This window comes from Ranitomeya variabilis, chromosome 1 (assembly GCF_051348905.1).
Source record: "Ranitomeya variabilis isolate aRanVar5 chromosome 1, aRanVar5.hap1, whole genome shotgun sequence".
In the NCBI taxonomy this organism is placed as follows: domain Eukaryota; kingdom Metazoa; phylum Chordata; class Amphibia; order Anura; family Dendrobatidae; genus Ranitomeya; species Ranitomeya variabilis.
The window spans coordinates 219,173,206-219,196,968 of NC_135232.1; the positions used below are offsets into that span (position 1 = coordinate 219,173,206).

The following is a 23,763-nucleotide window of genomic DNA, read 5'->3' on the forward strand; positions in this document are numbered from 1 at the left end:
AATTCCTTCACTGGCTCCCAATTTCCCAGCGTATCCAGTTTAAACTACTAACACTGACCTACAAAGCCATCCATAACTTTTCTCCTTCGTATATTTCCAAACTAATCTCTCAATATCTTCCCTCACGTAATCTCTGGTCCTCCCAAGACCACCTTCTCTCCTCCACGCTTATTCGCTCCTCACCCCAACACGTCCGGTTATCCACCACATTTGGATCCTTCAAAAGAAGCCTGAAAACCCACCTCTTCAAGAAAGCTTACAACCTGTAATGACCACACGGCCACCTCAACACCATCGGAGCTACTGCAACCCCCGACCTACTGTCTCCTTCCCCATAATCCTGTAGAATGTAAGCCCACAAGAGCAGGGTCCTCTTCCCTCTGTATGTCTGTCATTGTTAGTTTGTTTACTGTAAGTGATATTTGTATTTTGATGTAACCCCTTCTCATGTACAGCACCATGGAATTAATGGTGCTATATAAATATATAATAATAATAATAATAAATTGCTATGAGCGCCGACCACAGGGTGGCGCTCACAGCAATCTGGCATCAACAACCATAGAGGTCTGCAGGAGACCTCTGGTTGTTATGCCGACGCACCGATGACCCCGATCATGTGACGGGGTCACCCTTGCGCGCATTTCCGTCCGGAAGCGTTTGTCAGAGTTTGTCAGCGGCATTTAACTAGTTAATAGGTGCTGGCAAATCGCGATTACGCCTATTGCGGGCACATGTCAGCTGTTCAAAACAGCTGACATGTCCCGGCTCTGAAGTGGGATCACCGCCGGAGCCCGCATCAAAGCAGGAGTTCTGCCATCGGACGTACTATTCCGTCCGATGGCAGAAAGGGGTTAAAAATATAAAATATGTAAAAGTTCAAATCACTCCCCTTTCGCCCCATTCAAAACAAAAGGATAAAAAAAATCAAACATACACATACTTGGTACAGAATCGCCCGATCAATAAAAAAAAAAAATCACCTGATCGCTAAACGGCGTAGCAAGAAAAAAAAAGTCAAAATGCCAGAATTAAGTTTTTTTTTTTTAATCGCAGCAACATTGCATATAAATGCAACAACGGGCGATCAAAAGATCGTATCTACATCAAAATGGTATAACTAAAAACAACAGCTTGGCGTGCAAAAAATAAGCCCCCACCCAAACAGAGTTCACAAAAAATGGAGACACTACGAGTATCGGAAAATCGCACAATTTTTTTTTTTTTTACAAAGTTTGGAAAAAATTTTCACCACTTAGAAAATAAAGAGTCTATATATGTTTGGTGTCTATGAACTCAATGATCTGTCGAATCATAATGGCAGGTCAGTTTTTGCATTTAGTGAACATAGTAAAAAAGCAAAACAAAGAATTGTGGGATTGCACTCTTTTTTTTTTTTTTTTAATTTCACCGCACTTTGAATTTTTTTTCCCCATTTTCCAGTACACAATATGTTAAAACCAATGGTGTTGTTTAAAAGTTCAATTCGCCCCGCAAAAAGCAAGCCCTCACACGGCCATATTGACCCAAAAATAAAAAGTTATGGCTCTGGCAAGAAAAGGAGCAAAAATCTAAAACGCCAAAACGAAAATACTTTCGGTCATGAAGGGGTTAAACAATTCACTGCCCATATGATAATGTCATGTGTTTGGAAGCTTCTGTTTTTTTGGCAACATTTGAGTTAATCAGAGACACACCTGATGAGGTATTTTAATGCACACCTGAAACAAAGTGATTCTTTGTGTAGCATCAAGGGAAAATCTAAAGAAATCAGCCAAGATATCAGGAAGAGAATTGTGGATTTGCGCAAGTCTGGCTCATCCTTGGGTACAATTTCAAGATACCTGAAGGTGCCTCATTCATCTGTATAAACAATTATACGAAAGTACAAACAAGATGGGAATGTCCAGCCATACCACTCAGGAAGGGGACGGGTTCTGTGTCCCAGACATGAACTTGCTTTAGTCTGACATCTGCATATCAATCAAAGGACAAAAGCAAAAGACCTTGTGAAGATATTGGTGGAAGCTGGTAAGATTGTGTCAATAGTAAGTAATAAAAATGCCTTAAGGCCCCGTCTCACTAAGCGATTTACCAACGATCACGACCAGCGATACGACCTGGCCGTGATCGTTGGTAAGTCGCTGTGTGGTCGCTGGGGAGCTGTCACACAGACCGCTCTCTCCAGCGACCAACGATCAGGGGAACGACTTCGGCATCGTTGAAACTGTCTTCAACGATGCCGAAGTCCCCCTGCAGCACCCGGGTAACCAGGGTAAACATCGGGTTACTAAGCGCAGGGCCGCGCTTAGTAACCCGATGTTTACCCTGGTTACCAAAAAAACAAACAGTACATACTCACCATCTGATGTCCGTCAGGTCCCTTGCCGTCTGCTTCCTGCTCTGACTGAGATCCGGCCGTACAGTGAGAGCAGAGCGGTGACGTCACTGCTGTGCTCTCACTTCTCACTGTACGGCCGGCAGTCAGTGAGAGCAGGAAGCAGACGGCAAGGGACCTGACGGACATCAGAAGGCGAGTATGTAGTGTTAGTTTTTTTTTACATTTACGCTGGTAACCAGGGTAAACATCGGGTTACTAAGCGCGGCCCTGCGCTTAGTAACCCGATGTTTACCCTGGTTACCAGTGAAGACATCGCTGGATCGGTGTCACACACACCGATTCAGCGATGTCAGCGGGGCCTCAACGACCAAAAAAAGGTCCAGGCCATTCCGACACGACCAGCGATCTCGCAGCAGGGGCCTGATCGCTGGTACGTGTCACACATAGCGAGATCGCTATGGAGGTCGCTGTTGCGTCACAAAACTTGTGACTCAGCAGCGATCTCGCTAGCGATCTCGCTATGTGAGACGGGGCCTTTAACCCCTTCATGACCCAGCCTATTTTGGCCTTAATGACCTTGCCGTTTTTTGCAATTCTGACCAGTGTCCCTTTATGAGGTAATAACTCAGGAACGCTTTAACTGATCTTAGCGGTTCTGAGAATGTTTTTTCTTGACATATTGGGCTTCATGTTAGTCGTAAATTTAGGTCGATAATTTTTGCGTTTATTTGTGAAAAAAATGGAAATTTGGTGAAAATTTTGCAATTTTCAAATTTAGAATTTTTATTCTGTTAACCCCTTCACCCCCAGAGCTTTTTTTGCTTTCCTTTTTCGCTCCCCTCCTTCCCAGAACCATAACTTTTTTTATTTTTCCATCAATATGGCCATGTGAGGGCTTATTTTTTGCGGGACGAGATGTACTTTTGAACAATACCATTGGTTTTACCATGCTGTGTAACAGAAAACGGGAAAAAAATTCCAAGTGTGATGAAATTGCAAAAAAAGTGCAATCTCACACTTGTTTTTTGTTTGGCTTTTTTGCTATGTTCACCAAATGCTAAAACTGATCTGCCATTATGATTCTCCAGGACACTACGACTTCACAGACACCTAACATGTCTAGGTAATTTTTTTTATCTAAGTAGTGGAAAAAAATTCCAAAGTTTGCAAAAAAAAAAAAAAAAATTGTGCGATTTTCCGATACCCGTAGCGTCTCCAATTTTCGTGATCTGGGGTCAGGTGAGGGCTTATTTTATGCGTGCCAGGCTGGCGTTTTTAATGATACCATTTTGGTGCAGATACGTTCTTTTGATCGCCCGTTATTGCATTTTAATGCAATGTCGCGGCGACCAAAAAACGTAGTTTTGGCGTTTTGATTTTTTTTCTCGCTACGCCATTTAGCGGTCAGGTTAATCCTTTGTTTTTATTGATGGATCGGGCGATTCTGAACGCGGCGATACCAAATATGTGTTTGTTTGATTTTTTTTAATTGTTTTATTTTGATTGGGGCGAAAGGGGGGTGATTTAAACTTTTATATATTTTTTATTTTTTTTATATTTTTGAACACTTTTTTTTTTTAATTTTGGCATGCTGCAATAGCCACCATAGGAGGCTAGAAGCATGCACTACTCGATCGGCTCTGCTACATAGAGGTGAAGTACAGATCACCTCTATGTAGTAGAAATGGTTGTGTACTTTGAACGTCGACCACAGGGTGGCGCTCAAAACATTCGGCCATCAACAACCTTAGAGGTCTCAAGGAGACCTCTGGTTGTTATGGCAATGCACTGCTGACCCCCGATCATGTAACGGGGTTCAGCAGTGGGAGCACTTCCGGCCGCGCGGCCGGGAGCGCTAGTTAAATGCCGCTGTCAGTGCTTGACGGCGGCATTTAACTAGTTAATGGGCGCGGGCGGATCGCGATTCTGCTCGCGCTCATTGCGCGCACATGTCAGCTGTACAAAACAGCTGACATGTTGCGGCTTTAAGGTGGGGTCAGCGCCGGAGCCCACCTTAAAGCAGGGGATCTGCCAGCTGACGTACTATTCCGTCAGCTGGCAGAAAGGGGTTAAACGAGAGAGTTATGTGACACAAAATAGTTAATAAATAACATTACCCACATGTCTACTTTACATCAGCACAATTTTGGAAACAAAATTTTTTTTGCTAGGAAGTTATAAGGGTTAAAATTTGACCAGCGATTTCTCAAATTTACAAAACCATTTTTTAGGGACCACCTCAAAGTCAGTTTGAGGGGTCTATATGGCTGAAAATACCCAAAAGTGACACCATTCTAAAAACTGCACCCCTCAAGGTGCTCAAAACCACATTCAAGAAGTTTATTAACCCTTCAGGTGCTTCACAGCAGCAGAAGCAACATGGAAGGAAAAAATGAACATTTAACTTTTTAGTCTTTGATCTTTTAGAAATAATTTTTGTATTTTCCCAAGGGTAAAAAGAGAAACTGGACACCAAAAGTTATTGTACAATTTGTCCTGAGTACGCCGATACCTCATATGTAGGGTGAACCACTGTTTGGGCGCACGACAGGGCTCGGAAGGGAAGGAGCGCCATTTGACTTTTTCATTGAAAAATTGGCTGCAATCTTTAGCAGACAACATGTCGCGTTTGGAGAGCCCCTGTGTGCCTAAACATTGGAGTTCCCCCACAAGTGACCCCATTTTGGAAACTAGACCCCCCAAGGAGCTTATCTAGATGCATAGTGAGCACTTTGAACCCCCAGGTGCTTCACAAATTGATCCGTAAAAATGAAAAAGTACTTATTTTTTCACACAAAATTTCTTTTAGCCTCAATTTTTTCATTTTCACATGGGCAACAGGATAAAATTGATCCTAAAATGTGTTGGGCAATTTCTCCTGAGTACACCGATACCTCATATGTGGTCACAAACCACTGTTTGTGCACACGGCAAGGCTCGGAAGGGAAGGAGCGCCATTTGACTTTTGAATGAAAAATTAGCTCCAATCATTAGAGGACACCATGTCGCGTTTGGACAGCCCCTGTGTGCTTAAACATTGGAGCTCCCCCACATGTGACCCCATTATGGAAACTAGACCTCCCATGGAACTAATCTAGATGTGCGGTGACCACTTTAAACCCCCAAGTGCTTCACAGAAGTTTATAACGCAGAGCCGTGAAAATAAAAAATCACTTTTTCTTTCCTCAAAAATAATGTTTTAGTAAGCAATTTTTTATTTTCACAAGGGCAACAGGAGAAGTGGACCCCAATATTTGCTGCCCAGTTTGTCCTGAGTATGCTGATACCCCATATGTGGGGGTAAACCACTGCTTGGCAAACGTCGGGGCTCGGAAAGGAAGTAGTGACGTTTTGAAATGCAGACTTTGATGGAATCGTCTGCGGGCGTCACGTTGCATTTGCAGAGCCCCTGATGTGCCTAAACAGTAGAAACCCCCCACAAATGACCCCATGTTGTAAACTAGACCCCCCCAAGGAACTTATCTAGATGTGTGGTGAGCACTTTGAACCCCCAAGTGCTTCACAGAAGTTTATAACGCAGTGCCGTGAAAATAAAAAATCATTTTTCTTTCCTCAAAAATTATGTTTTAGCAAGCAATTTTTTATTTTCGCAAGGGTAACAGGAGAAATTGGACGCCAATAATTGTTGCCCAGTTTGTCCTGAGTATGCTGGTACCCCATATGTGGGGGTAAACCACTGTTTGGGCGCACGTCGGGGCTCGGAAGGGAGGGAGCACCATTTGGCTTTTTGAACGCAAGATTGGCTGGAATAAGTGGTGGCACCATATTGCGTTTGGAGACCCCTGATGTGCCTAAACAGTGGAAACCCCTCAATTCTATCTCCAACACTAACCCCAACACACCCCTAATCCCAACTCTAGCCATAACCCTAATCACAACCCTAACCCCAACACACCCTTAACCACAACCCTAAACCCGACACACCCCTAATCCCAACCCTAACCCCAACACACCCCTAACCCCAACCATAACCCTAACCACAAGCCTAATCTTAACCCTATTTCCAACCCTAACTCTAATTCCAACCCTAACCCGAAGGCTATGTGCCAACGTTGCGGATTCGTGTGAGATTTTTCCGCACCATTTTTGAAAAATCCGCAGGCAAAATGCACTGGGTTTTACCTGCGGATTTACCGCGGATTTCCAGTGTTTTTTTGGGCGGATTTCACCTGCGGATTCCTATTGAGGAACCAGGTATAAAACGCTGCGGAATCCGCACAAAGAATTGACATGCTGCGGAAAATACAATGCTGTATTTTCCGCGCTTTATTTTCCGCACCATGGGCACAGCGGATTTGGTTTTCCATAGGTTTACATGGTACTGTAAACCTGATGGAAAACTGCAGCGGCCAATCCGCCGCGGATCCGCAGCCAAATCCGCACTGTGTGCACATAGCCTAATTCTAACCCTAACCCTAGTTCTAACAATAACCCTAGCCCTAGTGGAAAAATAAAAGTAAATATATTTTCTTTATTTTATTATTGTCCCTATCTATGGGGGCGATACAGGGGGGGTCCATTTACTATTTTATTTTTTTTGATCACTGTGATAGGTTTTATCCATGTACCTGGAGCAAATCTGCCGAAAGGCAGATTCGGCGGCCGCACTGCGCATGCGCCCGCCATTTTGGAAGATGGCAGCGCCCATGGAGCAGACGGACGAACACCGGGAGGCTCAGTAAGTATGAGGGGGGGAATTGGAGCACGGGGGGATCGGAGCTCAGTGGGTGGGATCGCAGCACAGGGAGGTGGGATCGGAGCACGGGGGGGAGCGGACAGGAGGACCGGGGAGCGGAGCACACGACGGTGGACTGGGGAGGCGATCGGTGGGGGGGAGGGGGGTCAGATCACGGTCTCCAGCCATGGCCGATGATATTGCAGCATCGGCCATGGCTGGATTGTTTCACCAGTTTTCATAGGTGAAATATTACAAATCGCCCCCTGGGCTGAAGTACCACTCCCCCTGTCCCTGCAGATTGGGTGAAATTGGAGTTAACCCTTTCACCTGATCTGAAGGGACGCGATCCCTCCATGACGCATACGCTGCGTCACAGGTCGGATTGGCACCGACTTTCATGACGCAGCGTATGCGTCATAGGTCGGGAGGGGGTTAAAACATTCTCTCTCCCATTCTGGCATTTGTAAAATATTAATAATTATAGTAATCCTAATTAACCTAAAACAGGAAAGGTTTATTCTGATTTTATGTTAGATATTGAGAAATACATGCATGTTTAATGTTTATCTTTTTATATAGTGTATGATTATATATATTACTAGATGGCAGCCCGATTCTAAAGAATCGGGAGTCTAGAATCCATATATACTTTGTTTATTCAAATGTAAGAATAATTTGGTGGGCGGGGACCCTCGGCCTCCGATTTGGTGGGCGGGGTCCCTCTGCCTCCGCTTTGGTGGGCGGGGCCCCTTATCCTCCGATTTGGTGGGCGGGGCCCCTCGGCCTCCGATTTGGTGGGCGGGGCCCCTCGGCCTCCGATTTGGTGGGCGGGGCCCCTCGGCCTCCGATTTGGTGGGCGGGGCCCCTCGGCCTCCGCTTTGGTGGGCGGGGCCGGGCCCCTCGGCCTCCGCTTTGGTGGGCGGGGCCGGGCCCCTCGGCCTCCGCTTTGGTGGGCGGGGCCGCTCGGCCTTCGATTTGGTGGGCGGGGCTCCTCGGCCTCCGATTTGGTTGGCGGGGCCCCTCGGCCTCCGATTTGGTTGGCGGGGCCCCTCGGCCTCCGATTTGGTGTGTGCTCTGCCTGGGGCCACTGTTCTCTGCCTGGGGCCCCATATGCTGCCTGGGGCCCCTGTGCTCTGCCTGGGGCCCCATATGCTGCCTGGGGCCCCTGTGCTCTGCCTGGGGCCCCATATGCTGCCTGGGGCCCCTGTGCTCTGCCTGGGGCCCCATGTTCTGCCTGGGGCCACTGTGCTCTGCCTGGGGCCCCATGTTCTGCCTGGGGCCACTGTGCTCTGCCTGGGGCCCCATGTTCTGCCTGGGGCCACTGTGCTCTGCCTGGGGCCCCATGTTCTGCCTGGGGCCCCTGTGCTCTGCCTGGGACCACTGTGCTCTGCCTGGGGCCCCATATGCTGCCTGGGGCCCCTGTGCTCTGCCTGGGGCCACTGTGCTCTGCCTGGGGCCCCATATGCTGCCTGGGGCCCCTGTGCTCTGCCTGGGGCCCCATATGCTGCCTGGGGCCCCTGTGCTCTGCCTGGGGCCCCTGTGCTCTGCCTGGGGCCCCTGTGCTCTGCCTGGGGCCCCTGTGCTCTGCCTGGGGCCCCTGTGCTCTGCCTGGGGCCCCTGTGCTCTGCCTGGGGCCCCTGTGCTCTGCCTGGGGCCACTGTGCTCTGCCTGGGGCCCCATATGCTGCCTGGGGCCCCTGTGCTCTGCCTGGGGCCCCATATGCTGCCTGGGGCCCCTGTGCTCTGCCTGGGGCCCCATATGCTGCCTGGGGCCCCTGTGCTCTGCCTGGGGCCCCATGTTCTGCCTGGGGCCACTGTGCTCTGCCTGGGGCCCCATGTTCTGCCTGGGGCCACTGTGCTCTGCCTGGGGCCCCATATGCTGCCTGGGGCCCCTGTGCTCTGCCTGGGGCCCCATATGCTGCCTGGGGCCCCTGTGCTCTGCCTGGGGCCCCATGTTCTGCCTGGGGCCACTGTGCTCTGCCTGGGGCCCCATGTTCTGCCTGGGGCCACTGTGCTCTGCCTGGGGCCCCATAAGCTGCCTGGGGCCCCTGTGCTCTGCCTGGGACCACTGTGCTCTGCCTGGGGCCCCATATGCTGCCTGGGGCCCCTGTGCTCTGCCTGGGGCCACTGTGCTCTGCCTGGGGCCCCATATGCTGCCTGGGGCCCCTGTGCTCTGCCTGGGGCCCCATATGCTGCCTGGGGCCCCTGTGCTCTGCCTGGGGCCCCTGTGCTCTGCCTGGGGCCCCTGTGCTCTGCCTGGGGCCCCATGTTCTGCCTGGGGCCCCTGTGCTCTGCCTGGGGCCACTGTGCTCTGCCTGGGGCCCCATATGCTGCCTGGGGCCCCTGTGCTCTGCCTGGGGCCCCATATGCTGCCTGGGGCCCCTGTGCTCTGCCTGGGGCCCCATATGCTGCCTGGGGCCCCTGTGCTCTGCCTGGGGCCCCATGTTCTGCCTGGGGCCCCATGTTCTGCCTGGGGCCCCATGTTCTGCCTGGGGCCACTGTGCTCTGCCTGGGGCCCCATGTTCTGCCTGGGGCCACTGTGCTCTGCCTGGGGCCCCATGTTCTGCCTGGGGCCACTGTGCTCTGCCTGGGGCCCCATATGCTGCCTGGGGCCCCTGTGCTCTGCCTGGGGCCCCATATGCTGCCTGGGGCCCCATGTTCTGCCTGGGGCCACTGTGCTCTGCCTGGGGCCCCATGTTCTGCCTGGGGCCACTGTGCTCTGCCTGGGGCCCCATAAGCTGCCTGGGGCCCCTGTGCTCTGCCTGGGACCACTGTGCTCTGCCTGGGGCCCCATATGCTGCCTGGGGCCCCTGTGCTCTGCCTGGGGCCACTGTGCTCTGCCTGGGGCCCCATATGCTGCCTGGGGCCCCTGTGCTCTGCCTGGGGCCCCATATGCTGCCTGGGGCCCCTGTGCTCTGCCTGGGGCCCCTGTGCTCTGCCTGGGGCCCCTGTGCTCTGCCTGGGGCCCCTGTGCGCTGCCTGGGGCCCCATGTTCTGCCTGGGGCCCCTGTGCTCTGCCTGGGGCCACTGTGCTCTGCCTGGGGCCCCATATGCTGCCTGGGGCCCCTGTGCTCTGCCTGGGGCCCCTGTGCTCTGCCTGGGGCCCCTGTGCTCTGCCTGGGGCCCCATGTTCTGCCTGGGGCCCCTGTGCCCTGCCTGGGGTCACTGTGCTCTGCCTGGGGCCCCATATGCTGCCTGGGGCCCCTGTGCTCTGCCTGGGGCCCCATATGCTGCCTGGGGCCCCTGTGCTCTGCCTGGGGCCCCATATGCTGCCTGGGGCCCCTGTGCTCTGCCTGGGGCCCCATAGGCTGCCTGGGGCCCCTGTGCTCTGCCTGGGACCCCTGTGCTCTGCCTGGGACCCCATATGCTGCCTGGGGCCCCTGTGCTCTGCCTGGGGCCACTGTGCTCTGCCTGGGGCCCCATATGCTGCCTGGGGCCCCTGTGCTCTGCCTGGGTGTAGGACACTGGTGACGTCACTTATCTCCGGACATTAGCTCCGGACATTAGCTCTGGACATTAGCTCCGGACAAAGCCACGGAAGTTGGCACAAATTGCAGGAAGTAGTATTCTAGGCAATTATATATTAGATAATGTCTCCCCATGCCGGTAAAACTTGTCTATGTAACTTTTTTCCCTCAGATTTTTGGACCAGTAATGCAAATTTTAAAATTTAAGTCCATTGAAGATGTTATTGAGCGGGCAAACAACTCAATGTATGGTTTGGCTGCGGCTGTGTTCACAAAAGATATGGATAAAGCTAATTATGTCTCTCAAGCACTGCGGGCAGGAACAGTTTGGTAAGTTTAATTTGCAAAACACAAACCCATAAAATGGTTTTACTTATTTCTCCATATACTGGGGAACCAATGCACCAACCATTCCTCAATTAATGCCCTTTAACTTATGGTTTCTGAGTTTCAATCCATCTATTTGAGTGATTTGCATTGTTTATGCCCGAACAAAAATTATTGTTCTCAGCAGTACATCGCCCGGTGAAAGCTGCAGATATGCTGTTGATATAACGTGATACTGTGTGGGGACACATTGATCTACTAGTGATTGTTCTTTGCCCATCATTCTTCTTCACCCGGAGTAAAGAGGCTGGAAACAAGCGAAGAGTGACTTTAATATTGTCGATTTACGATCGTTTAACGTCTTCAACTCAACACCTGTAAATACAATCAAAATGTTTGTGTGATGGTGCAATATGTTCGCATTTGGGACCCCACTTTCAAGTATTGTCCAGGGCCTCACAAAAATGCAAATAGCATAGTTTCACTATAAACTGGTCACAACCAGGTGCTCACCGCAAGATTTCAGACAGAAGTGTAAAGAATTACCTAAGGAGTTGTCAAAGAGCCATGGACTACCTGTGAAGAGCTAGAGAAAGACCTGTAATTAGTAGGTACCATTGTTTCAAAGAAAAACTAAGCTAAGTAATGCATTCAACCTCCATGGCCTGTATTCATGCTCACCACTAGAGTTTAGCAAATTTGCTCGGGTCCCTGCTTATTCGACAAGCTATAACGCTTACCGAATAAGCTGCAGAGGTAATCTGGCTTCCTGGATTGCGCCGGCTGATCAGCTGTTCGGCTCCGCAGCTGCATGTATGGCAGCTGTGTGACAGGCACAACACATGCATGGAGATCCTGTTTGTTGGGCGCTATAGCTTGCCGAATAAGCAGGGACCCGAGCAAATTCACTCAACTGTACTCACCACGCAAGACTCTACTATTGCTGAACAAAAAGCCTGTTCATGTGCATTTAAAGTATGCTCAACAACTTTTAGACAAGCCTGTGAAATATTGGGAGAACATACCGTAGTCTGGTCAGATGAGACCAAAATTGAACTCAGTTTGCCATAACACACAATGTTTGGAGGCCAAAAGGCACTGCATATCGCCCCAAAACCACCATACCAACAGTGAAGTTTGGATGTGTGAACATCATGGTGTGGGGGCTGTTTTCCAGCATATGGCATTGGCAAACTTTTTAAATAATTTGAAGGAAGAATGAATGGACACATGTACTGAGACATTCTTCAGCAAGACAATGATTCCAAACACACAGCCAAGGAAACTCTCAATTGGCTGGGCCATTATATGAGCAAGCAACTTTTATTTTTTCTCTCTCTGAAACCAATCACCTGACCTGAATCCAATAGAAAATGTATGTAATTAACTATTGCTCAGAATACATAGAAGCCCATAGGATCTTAAGTATTTGAAGAGTGTTTGGAAGAATTGGCCAAAATCGCACCAGAGCAATGCATGCGACCAGTTTCTTAATACAGGAGGTAAGTTGAAGCTGTCATCACCAACAAAGGCTTTTGTAGAAAGTATTACATTTCAATAAGCTTGTTTAGTAATTTTTCCTAGTCATTTCTGATTATTACTAGTGATGAGCGAATATACTCGTTACTCGAGATTTCTCGAGCAAGCTCGGGTGTCCTCCGAGTATTTTTTAGTGCTCAGAGATTGTTTTCTTCGCCGCAGCTGGATGATTTACAGCTATTAGCCAGCTTGATTACATGTGGGGATTACCTAGCAACCAGGCAACCCCCACATGTACTTAGCCTGGCTAATAGCTGTAAATCATTCAGCTGAGGCTTTGAAAACTAAATCTCTGAGCACTAAAAAATACTCGGAGGACCCCCGAGCGTGTTTGGGAAATCTCGAGTAACCCATCCTGCGTGATAATATAGGTGAATTTAATGAAAATATAGAGTCCCTGTGGGTGGAGATAAGGGGAGGGGGAAAAAATAATAAATTACTGATAGGGGTTTGTTATAAATCTCCAAAACTAATGGAAGCAATGGAGAATATCCTCGTAAAGCAAATAGATGAAGCTGCGACTCAAGGAGAAGTCATTATTATGGGGGACTTCAACTACCCTGAAATAGATTGGGGAACAGAAACCTGCAGTTCCAGCAAAGGTAATCGGTTTTTGACAACTATGAGAGACAATTACCTTTCACAACTGGTTCAGGACCCAACAAGGAGGGGGGCACTGCTAGACCTAATATTAACCAACAGGCCAGACCGCATATCAAATATAAGGGTTGGGGGTCACTTGGGGAATAGTGATCACAAAATAATAAGTTTTCATGTAACCTTTAATAAGATGGGTAGTAGGGGGGTGACAAGGACACTAAACTTCAGGAGGGCAAATTTCCAACGTATGAGAGAGGATCTTGGTGCAATTAACTGGGATGATATCCTGAGACACAAAAATACACAAAGAAAATGGGAGACATTTATTAGCATCCTGGATAGGACCTGTGCACAGTATATACCGTATGGGAATAAACATACTAGAAATAGGAGGAAACCAATATGGCTAAATAGAGCTGTAAGGGGCGCAATAAGGGACAAAAAGAAAGCATTTAGAGAATTAAAGGAAGTAGGTAGTGAGGAGGCATTAAATAAATACAGAAAATTAAATAAATTCTGTAAAAAGCAAATCAAGGCAGCAAAGATTGAGACAGAGAGACTCATTGCCAGAGAGAGTAAAAATAATCCCAAAATATTCTTTAACTATATAAATAGTAAGAAACTAAAAAATGACAGTGTTGGCCCCCTTAAAAATAGTCTGGGTGAAATGGTGGATGAGGATGAGGAAAAAGCCAATATGCTAAATGACTTTTTTTCATCAGTATTTACAAAAGAAAATCCCATGGCAGACAAAATGACTAGTGATAAAAATTCCCCATTAAATGTCACCTGCTTAACCCAGCAGGAACTACAGCGGCGTCTACAAATAACTAAAATTGACAAATCTCCGGGCCCGGATGGGATACACCCCCGAGTACTGCAGGAACTAAGTACAGTCATTGATAGACCATTATTTTTAATCTTTAAAGAGTCCATAATAACAGGGTCTGTACCACAGGACTGGCGTATAGCAAATGTGGTGCCAATATTCAAAAAAGGGGCAAAAACTGAACTCGGTAATTATAGGCCAGTAAGCTTAACCTCTACTGTGGGTAAAATCCTGGAGGGCATTCTAAGGGATGCTATGCTGGAGTATCTGAAGAGAAATAACCTCATGACCCAGTATCAGCACGGGTTTACTAGGGTCCGTTCATGTCAGACTAATTTGATCAGCTTCTATGAAGAGGTAAGTTCCGGACTGGACCAAGGGAACCCAGTGGACGTAGTATATATGGACTTTTCCAAAGCTTTTGATACGGTGCCACATAAAAGGTTGTTACATAAAATGAGAGTAATGGGGATAGGGGAAAATATGTGTAAGTGGGTTGAGAGCTGGCTCAGGGATAGGAAACAAAGGGTGGTTATTAATGGAGCACACTCGGACTGGGTCACGGTTAGCAGTGGGGTACCACAGGGGTCAGTATTGGGCCCTCTTCTTTTTAACATATTTATTAATGACCTTGTAGGGGGCATTCAGAGTAGAATTTCAATATTTGCAGATGACACTAAACTCTGCAGGGTAATCAATACAGGGGAGGACAATTTTATATTACAGGATGATTTATGTAAACTAGAAGCTTGGGCTGATAAATGGCAAATGAGCTTTAATGGGGATAAATGTAAGGTCATGCACTTGGGTAGAAGTAATAAGATGTATAACTATGTGCTTAATTCTAAAACTCTGGGCAAAACCGTCAATGAAAAAGACCTGGGTGTATGGGTGGATGACAAACTCATATTCAGTGGCCAGTGTCAGGCAGCTGCTACAAAGGCAAATAAAATAATGGGATGTATTAAAAGAGGCATAGATGCTCATGAGGAGAACATAATTTTACCTCTATACAAGTCACTAGTTCGACCACACTTAGAATACTGTGCACAGTTCTGGTCTCCGGTGTATAAGAAAGACATAGCTGAACTGGAGCGGGTGCAGAGAAGAGCGACCAAGGTTATTAGAGGACTGGGGAGTCTGCAATACCAAGATAGGTTATTACACTTGGGGCTATTTAGTTTGGAAAAACGAAGACTAAGGGGTGATCTTATTTTAATGTATAAATATATGAGGGGACAGTACAAAGACCTTTCTGATGATCTTTTTAATCATAGACCTGAGACAGGGACAAGGGGGCATCCTCTACGTCTGGAGGAAAGAAGGTTTAAGCATAATAACAGACGCGGATTCTTTACTGTAAGAGCAGTGAGACTATGGAACTCTCTGCCGTATGATGTTGTAATGAGTGATTCATTAATTAAATTTAAGAGGGGACTGGATACCTTTCTGGAAAAGTATAATGTTACAGGGTATATACACTAGATTCCTTGATAAGGCGTTGATCCAGGGAACTAGTCTGATTGCCGTATGTGGAGTCAGGAAGGAATTTTTTTCCCCATGGTGGAGTTACTCTTTGCCACATGGGGTTTTTTTGCCTTCCCCTGGATCAACATGTTAGGGCATGTTAGGTTAGGCTATGGGTTGAACTAGATGGACTTACAGTCTTCCTTCAACCTTAATAACTATGTAACTATGTAACTATGTATATTCGCTCATCACTAATTATTACACATAACTTAAAGGGGTTGTGCCACCATAAAGAATACATTTAACTAAGCAGAAAACGTGGAAATAAGTGGTTTTGTAAGTTAGTTTTTAAAAATGTTTGCTCAGTTCAAAAAGTAATAAGCTCTCCTCTTCTGAAGCGAGTGGGGCAGGAGCTGCATGTGGCTCTCAAGAACAGAAAGGCTGGGGACCACTGCTTTAAAATAACCCAACCCATGCCTCCAGCTAATCATTGGCTATATTCTTACTAATTTTTCTGCCTCTAATTTCTCGATAACTGCGTGTCTCTGCAGTGTGAAGTGGGCGGTCCTTCAGAGATGACCATGTGACCACTGTAAACTACATTTCCCACAAGCCTCAACTTCTTCTTCAGGCTCCATGCACTCTCAAAGATAACATTAGTTACTCCTCCAATGTAGACTGTTATCTGCTATTGGCATCAGGCAGAACTGACGTGAGAACACATTATGGAAATACTTACTAGTTTATTGAAATACGGTAACTATTCATAATTAGTGATAAATTAATGGTCCTCCCTTTTGCAGTGAGGATGGTGCGACATGTGTACCATATGTGAGACTTGTAGAAGAATAGCAGGTATCTACTAAGCATGTGCGACCGGTCATTAAACAAAAAAAGAAAATACAGGGCATAACCAATTAGGCAAAAGCCTCTGTCACACACGTATTCAAGGGGCAATTTCTGGAGCAGTGAAGGCTTTTGGAAATTGACTGCATTTGACGAGTTTATTTTAGGATTTTTAGGCCGCTATGATATTGTGGAAGTAACACTTCAATGACAATTGGGTTTTTTGTTAATAAATTTTGATTTACTCATTGAACTCAGCCAGTCTGTAACAGTAATTGACATGCTGCCAATTTAAACATTTGCACCATAGTTTTCTATGTTTTTACTCTACCATGAAATGGACCTGCCATAGATTAAATTTGTTGAAACTGTAAGAACCACCGATTTCACAGCTCTGCCTAGATTTTCTGCTGTCCATGTAAATTAAGCTGTTTTGTGTGTTTTCTTTTATTGTGTTTTTCAGGGTCAACTGCTATAGTGTTGTTGGCGCCCAAGCACCATTTGGAGGTTATAAAGCTTCGGGCATAGGAAGAGAGCTTGGGGAGTATGGCTTGGAGGCCTACACAGAAGTGAAAAATGTGAGTCCTACAAGTGCCGTGTGGCTGCTTTTGCAGTAATACTACCTTTTCTGATACCATTTTGAAATGAAGTTTGCATTGTTATATATAATGATTTCTAATCTGATTCATACAACGTCCAACTTATCTTTTCACAGGTGACCATTAAAATTCCTCAGAAGAACTCGTAAAATGTTGATGGCACATGAATGGCATCATCTAGAAATTTGAAGTTGACTAAGCTGTTTTGTTTTGGGGTTTTTTTCAAGCCAGTGAAGCATTTATTGCATAAAACCTTTCAGTCTTTTCATTTTGCTCACACAAATGGGGAAAAAAAACGTTCAGCTTCTGTTCTGTCTGTCTTGGTTAAAAAAAAAAAAATGGATCCCACCAGCCTCCCATACACATGGCTGTCGGCTGGCTTTCCCATACACAGGAGCGCTCATTCGGCCTGCCCTCCTGTGTTCTTTGAGTCATTACCACAGGTCTTGTAGCAGATACTCTCCCTGACAATGATTTGTTCTATCTCCTGTACATGACTATACGATATCTGTGGGTTGGATCGACCTTATTCTAATGGGGGCTTTAAGGATACGATGTGCTCTTCCACTGGTGGCGTTTCTAGGCTTCTTGTATTCAGTATAACTATGACACGTGTCTACGTTTATAAATGTCTCGTGATTCTCTTCATTCTGAGCACAAATATTGTCACAATAAACTCACCAGAAATGTATTTATCCAGTTTTTTCTTTTAACTGATAATCCTTTTTGTCCAAAACTAGATTTAGGGAATCTTTAGGTTTCAGACAAAGGCGATCAGTATTTCTGTATGACTGACTGGTCTGTCAGGCTAATTTTTTTGGACCGTTTTTGGTATGTCAAATTTGTTTTAAGACCACATTCACATCTAGCTGCTGATTTAATGTACACAACAGATCATCCACACCTCATAATGGCAGCAAAGTGGATTTCTGCAAAATATCCATGCAGTAAATTGACTTGTTTTATGGATATTTAATTTACAGCATGTCAATTTTTGTTGCAAATTTTACCCAGTGGGCTCAATGGATAAGGCACGTTACAAAGCAAACCCCAATGTTGTGGATTTTACTACGGATTACAATTAAAAAGCACTATACTCTCCTCTCCTGGTGCTTTCATGACTCCCTTTCTTATCTCCTGGCTATTTTCATACAACATGGCCTTCTCTGCTGCAGTCACATAGGACAAGACATTGCAGAGGGTTGGAAGTTGTAGAAACAAAAGTGGGGAATGGGAGTATCCATGTGTATGCTTTTTTTATTTACCGTATCTTTTTTTTTTCAATGTTTTAAGAGGTTGCAGATTAACTGTGGACATTTTCTGCATCAAATTGGCGTTATCAGCATACCCAAATGATGCACTTGCCCTCTCCACCCAAGCCCACATTTCTTGCATGTTGGCATTGGGAATCTTTGCTAGCGTGTAATGAAGCAACTTGGTATTACTGGAGTATTCAAGCATTTATTTATGTCAATAGCTTATAGTTTGTCATTGTACCATACATTGTCCACAGTTTGTAAACTATTTTTTCAGAATTTTTCTGCTTAAACGAATTACTTTACCGGCAAAGCTTTCATTACATACATTTGGTTACTAGGTAGGGTGTGCAGCATTTTCAGAGTTCATTGTAAACCTTTCTCTAATCTGAAGATCAAGGATACCATCTAAGCACTCATAGTGTTGGAGCTTCACATATCCAGCAAATAACCTCACATCTCATCTCTTGTGTCAAATAAAACAGAGGTCATTAAGGAAATGATAAGTAACCTACCAAATGAAAAGTTGCTAGAAGATTTCTCTTTTTTTACGCCTGTTCACATTACATTTTTTTTGTCTTGGTTCAATACATGTGGGAAGATTCAATACTTATGGGAAAAACTCCCGATATGAATACTTAATATAGGCTGTGATGGATGCTTAACAGTGGCATCTGTCACCCATAGTTTACACTGGTATTCGTTTTAACTGATTTCATGAGTTTTTCAAAAGATTTTTATGATGTATCCTTTATGCTGGCGTTACTATAGCCTATGGGTGATAGACACCACTGTTGGTCATCCGTCACCCATATGCTATAATGACATCCATTTAATGAATATATCATGTCATGAAATGCTATTAAAAATCTAGTGACCTATCTGTTTATTCATAGATAGATAAAGTGTTCTCACGAATGACACCAATTACACATAAATACATTATACATGTAATGCATACTTTATTATAGTTTTCCATAAGATTGAATAGTCCATATGCTTTTCGATAACATTTTCGCACTCGACACTCTTGCGCTCCCACCTTCGTAGAATGGAGAACTATGAATACTATTAGCTGATGTCAGGAGTTTTGCTCACGTGTGTGCTAAAAGCAATTAAAAAATGCCATGTGAATAGGTCCTTAATTAGACATAAGGGGCTGTGCAGTGATGACCTCAGCAGAATGTTATACTGCCAGAGTTGCTGCTACCACTATAGTAGAGGCTCGATCCGGTATTAAAGATCTTGTCTGATAACTAATCTTTGCAAAATATTTACAAAGCACAGTAATTGTGTAGCAGAGAATTGCGCCAATGAAAACTCGCTGAAAAACAGCAAATTATTTTAGGAGAAAACAAAATAGTTGGAAACCATGGAGGACAATGTAAGCATGTGAATTGCGTACACTTATTAACATACAGATCCTCTCCAGATTTTTCAGGATTCAGGGCTGTTGCTGGGCAACATTGAGTTTGTGCTCCCTCCAAAGATTATCTATTTGGTTTAAGTCTGGAAACTGCTAGGCCACTCCAGGACCCTGAAATGCTTCTTATGGAGCCACTGCTTAGTTGCTCTGGCTGTGTGTTTTTGGTCACTGTTATGCTAGAAGATCTAGCCACAACCCATCTTTACTGTTCTTACTGAGGGAAGGAGGTTGTAGGAAAAAAAACTTCGCAAACCATGACCTCAAGCATCCTCCCGTCTGTATGGTGTAGGCATCCTCTTCCCTTTGCCGAAAAGCACCCCCAAAGTGTGATGTTTCCCCCCACCATGCTTCACAGTTGGGATGGTGTTCTTTGGGTTGTACTCATCCTTCTTCCTCCAAACACGGCAAGTGGAGTTGATACCAAAAAGTTCTAGTTTGGTCTCATCTGACCACATAACCTTCTCCCATGCCTCCTCTGGATCATCCAGATGGCCATTGGTGAACTTCAAATGGGCCTGAACATGTGCTGGTGTTAGCAGGGGGACCTTGGGTGCCATGCAGGATTTTAATCCATGACAGCATAGTATGTTACTAACAGTAATGTTTTAAACTGTGGTTCCATTTTCTATTAATTGTGCCATATACTGTATATATTTTCAATAGTTGTTGCCTTCTCACCAAGCTGCTTGCCTATTGACCTGGAACCCATCCCAGCCTTGTGCAGGTGTACAGTTTTGTCCCTGGTGTCCAAGGGGGACCTTGGGTGCCATGCAGGATTTTAATCCATGACAGCATAGTATGTTACTAACAGCAATGTTTTAAACTGTGGTTCCATTTTCTAATAATTGTGCCGTATATATATTTTCAATAGTTGTTGCCTTCTCACCAAGCCGCTTGCCTATTGACCTGGAGCCCATCCCAGCCTTGTGCAGGTGTACAATTTTGTCCCTGGTGTCCTTAGACAGCTCTTTGGTCTTGGCCACGGTGGAGAGGTTGAAGTGTGATTGTGTGGACAGGTGTCTTTTATACAGATAACAAGTTCAAGCAGGTGTAATTAACACAGGTAATGAGTGCAGAGTAGGAGGCTTCTTAAAGTAAAACTAACAGGTCTGTGAGAGCTGGAAATCTTGCTGATTGGTTGGTGATCATACTCTAGTTACGCCACTGTGGAGTAATGAAACATACAGATCATATAGAAATGCTGCATTAGAAGCAGAAGATGCCATATGGCTGGGGAATGATCCCGGGACCTCAGCGTTGTGTCTCCTTCACTGCGGCTCATCTGCCAGCCCCTTTCAGGTGAATGAGGTTTTGCTGCTGTGGAGGGAAAACTGTGAAAGTTCCCAAAGGTCAGACCCCATCGATTACAAAGCGATGACCCATCCGAAATTCATCAGCACTTTATAAGAGAATGTACCCCTCCAGGACATGACCGAATATGGTGCTTAATTACAGAGCAGATACTGGATGTACTTCACAGCCGGCAACAACCTGATCAGACAGCAGTGACCTGAGCTGACAGCAGCGACCCGACAGCGGTGACCCGAGCCGACAACTGCATTTATATTGAGCTATCAGCAGTGACCGCAGGGTGGAAATGGGTCACAATGGCAGTCAGGGGAACGGCGAGGGCTGCCATCTTGGTACTCCTGTGAACAGGGCCGGACTGGGACCAAAAAGCAGCCCTGGCACAAAAAAATTCACCAGCCCACATACAATGAATTACATACACTTCATGTATGATGTACACCGCACACATGCTGGACAACACAGACTCATTACTTACACATCATATAGTCACACATCATACATATACACAGCACACATGGTGGACAACACAGGCTCATTATATACACCTGATCTAGTCACACAGACACACATCATACATGTACACAGCACACATGGTGGACAACACAGGCTCATTACGTACACATTACTCATTATACACACACATGTATTACACACACGCAAACGCTACAGATACCACACACATTACACACACTACAGACACCGCACACACATTACACACACTACAGATACCGCACACTCATGTATTACACACACACACACTTCTGTGGTGCAGGGGCGGCTAATGTCCATGCGCGGCTCTTCAGGTTCTCCTGCTCACAGCAGCTCTGTCCCGGCACCTCCCCCCATCTCTCCTCTGCCAGGAATGAAAGCAGAGAGATCAGAGCAGGAGATAATGTCAGCGCGCCGACTGTTTGCTTCCAGTGAGAGCTAGGGAAGTAGTTTCTCAGGCAGTTATTACCTTTCAGCTTGCGTGCCGCTGTTCTCTGACGCTGGTACCTGCCACTCAGCCAGCATGTGTCGATCAAGCGGCCCACTACCAGCATCGGCCCTTCTGGCATTTGCCTGAAGTGCCCGATGCTCAGTCCGGCCCTGCCTGTGAAGTTCATTCACATTAATCATGTAAACTAAACACTGCAATACTATAGGATTACTATATACTGTATTTTCCAGCGTATAAGATGACTTTGTAACCCCTGAAAATCTTCTTAAAAGTCGGGGGTCGTCTTGTACGCCGGGTGTCGTCTTGTACGCCGGGTGCAGACCAATGTGTATATGGTGGGTGGGGGGGGAGTGGTCCCGATGACTAAGAGAGGGGGCGTCTCACAGGAAAGTGTGAGTGGAGTATCCCCCTATTACCTCATTGTGGCAGCGTGGGGTTTCTGTGCTGGTGAGCGGCGGCGGCTCCTCTTTGTGCAGCGTCAGGTGTTATGATCTGGTGGCCTAGGAGCAGCATGAGAAGTACTCTGGAGAAGGTGGTACCTGTACTGACCGCAGACCCTGAACTTAACACGCAACTAGAAGTAGCCGTGGGATGTTCCTACCAATCCTAGACACCTCGACACAGCCGGAGGACTAAATACCCCTATAGACAGAAAAGGGAAAACTATCTTGCCTCAGAGAAAATCCCCAAAGGATAGACAGCCCCCCACAAGTATTGACTGTGAAAGGAGAGGAAAAAACATACGCAGACTGAAAGCAGAATTTAGCAAAGGAGGCCACTCTAGCTAAATAGAAAGGATTGGACAGAGTACTGTGCGGTCAGTATTAAAACACTAGAAAATATCCACCACAGAAAATACCAAAAACTCCACCTCTAACTAAAGATATGGAGGGGTAAATCTGCATCTCTCAGAGATACCAGCTTGGCTGAACAAATTCTTACACAGACTAAGCTGGACAAAAACATGAAATGCATTGAACTGTAAAGCCCACAGCATGTGGGCTGCAAAAACAAAAGACAGAACTTATCTTAGCTGAATTGGACAGCAGAGCAGGAGAAACCAGGCAGAGATGTGAATCCTCCAGGAACAATGGACAACTGGCACTAACTCAAGGATCCAGCGTGATTAAATAGCCCATTCATAATTGTAATAGGTGAACACACCTGATAAATGTTGTGATCCAAAGACAGCAGCAGTACCACTTATAACCACTGGAGGGAGCCCAAGAGCAGAATTCACAACAGTCAGGGCTCTGTGCTGTGGGGCGGCGGCGTATCTTAGTGCAGAGTCGGGGCTCCTCTGGCATCTCCTCAAAGCCCAGAGGCACCGGCAGCTCCATTGCTGCGATGCGGTGGCCTCCGGGAAAATGGCCCACAGTCCTTACATTCCAAGGTAATACATCTGACCTTCTAATACGGATCTTTGGAACTGGCAAATATCAGAGAAGCGGAAGAAATTGAATAATACACTTAGGCGCATCAGGTAAATTCCTTTCAGCTACACCCGAAGCATGTGTTTTATGATTCCTTTGTGATATTTTTATGCTTTTAATAGATATATATATATATATATATATATATATATTTACATATCTTTTAATGCAGCTGCAGGGGACTGAATAGGCTAAGTACACTCCCAACTTTATGCCATTCGTTCTCAATACAATTAGATCATTAGCACTGATTATAAAGTGGGTGCTTCTTACTACCTGTCCATACAACTAGTGAGGGATTATATCTAGCGCAGACATAAAATTATTTACATTATTTATAGACAGCGATACAGAAGAGTGGTACTGTCACTATCTGCTGCAAGAAAGCTAGTGTTGCAAGCGCCACTGGTCTCTATCAATTTAGGCTACGTTCACATTAGCGTTGCGTCAGGCGCAGCCGCGGCGACGCATGCGTCATGTGCCCCTATATTTAACATGGGGGCGCATGGACATGCGTTGCACTTGCGTTTTGTGACGCATGCGTCACTGTGGTGCATGCATCAGGGCGCAGAGGACGCTGCATGATGCAGTTTTTTCTGCGCCAAAAACCATGCAAAAGTGGACGCATGCGTCACAAAACGCTGCGTTGTGCATGCTTTTACATTTGCGTTGTGCGTTGCG

General features: G+C 46.1%; 1 protein-coding gene across 1 annotated transcript in view; it reads left to right on the forward strand.

Moving 5' to 3' along the window:
* LOC143809724 (aldehyde dehydrogenase, mitochondrial-like) overlaps positions 1 to 17,407 on the forward strand; it is a 111,325-nt gene extending 93,918 nt beyond the window's left edge. The window contains exons 11-13 of the mRNA XM_077292762.1: positions 10,679 to 10,836; positions 16,581 to 16,695; positions 16,833 to 17,407. Of these exons, the coding sequence (XP_077148877.1) occupies positions 10,679 to 10,836; positions 16,581 to 16,695; positions 16,833 to 16,865 (306 nt within the window). The 3' untranslated portion in view covers positions 16,866 to 17,407. The remainder of the gene's footprint in view (positions 1 to 10,678; positions 10,837 to 16,580; positions 16,696 to 16,832) is intronic.
* Positions 17,408 to 23,763: the final 6,356 nt, after the last annotated feature.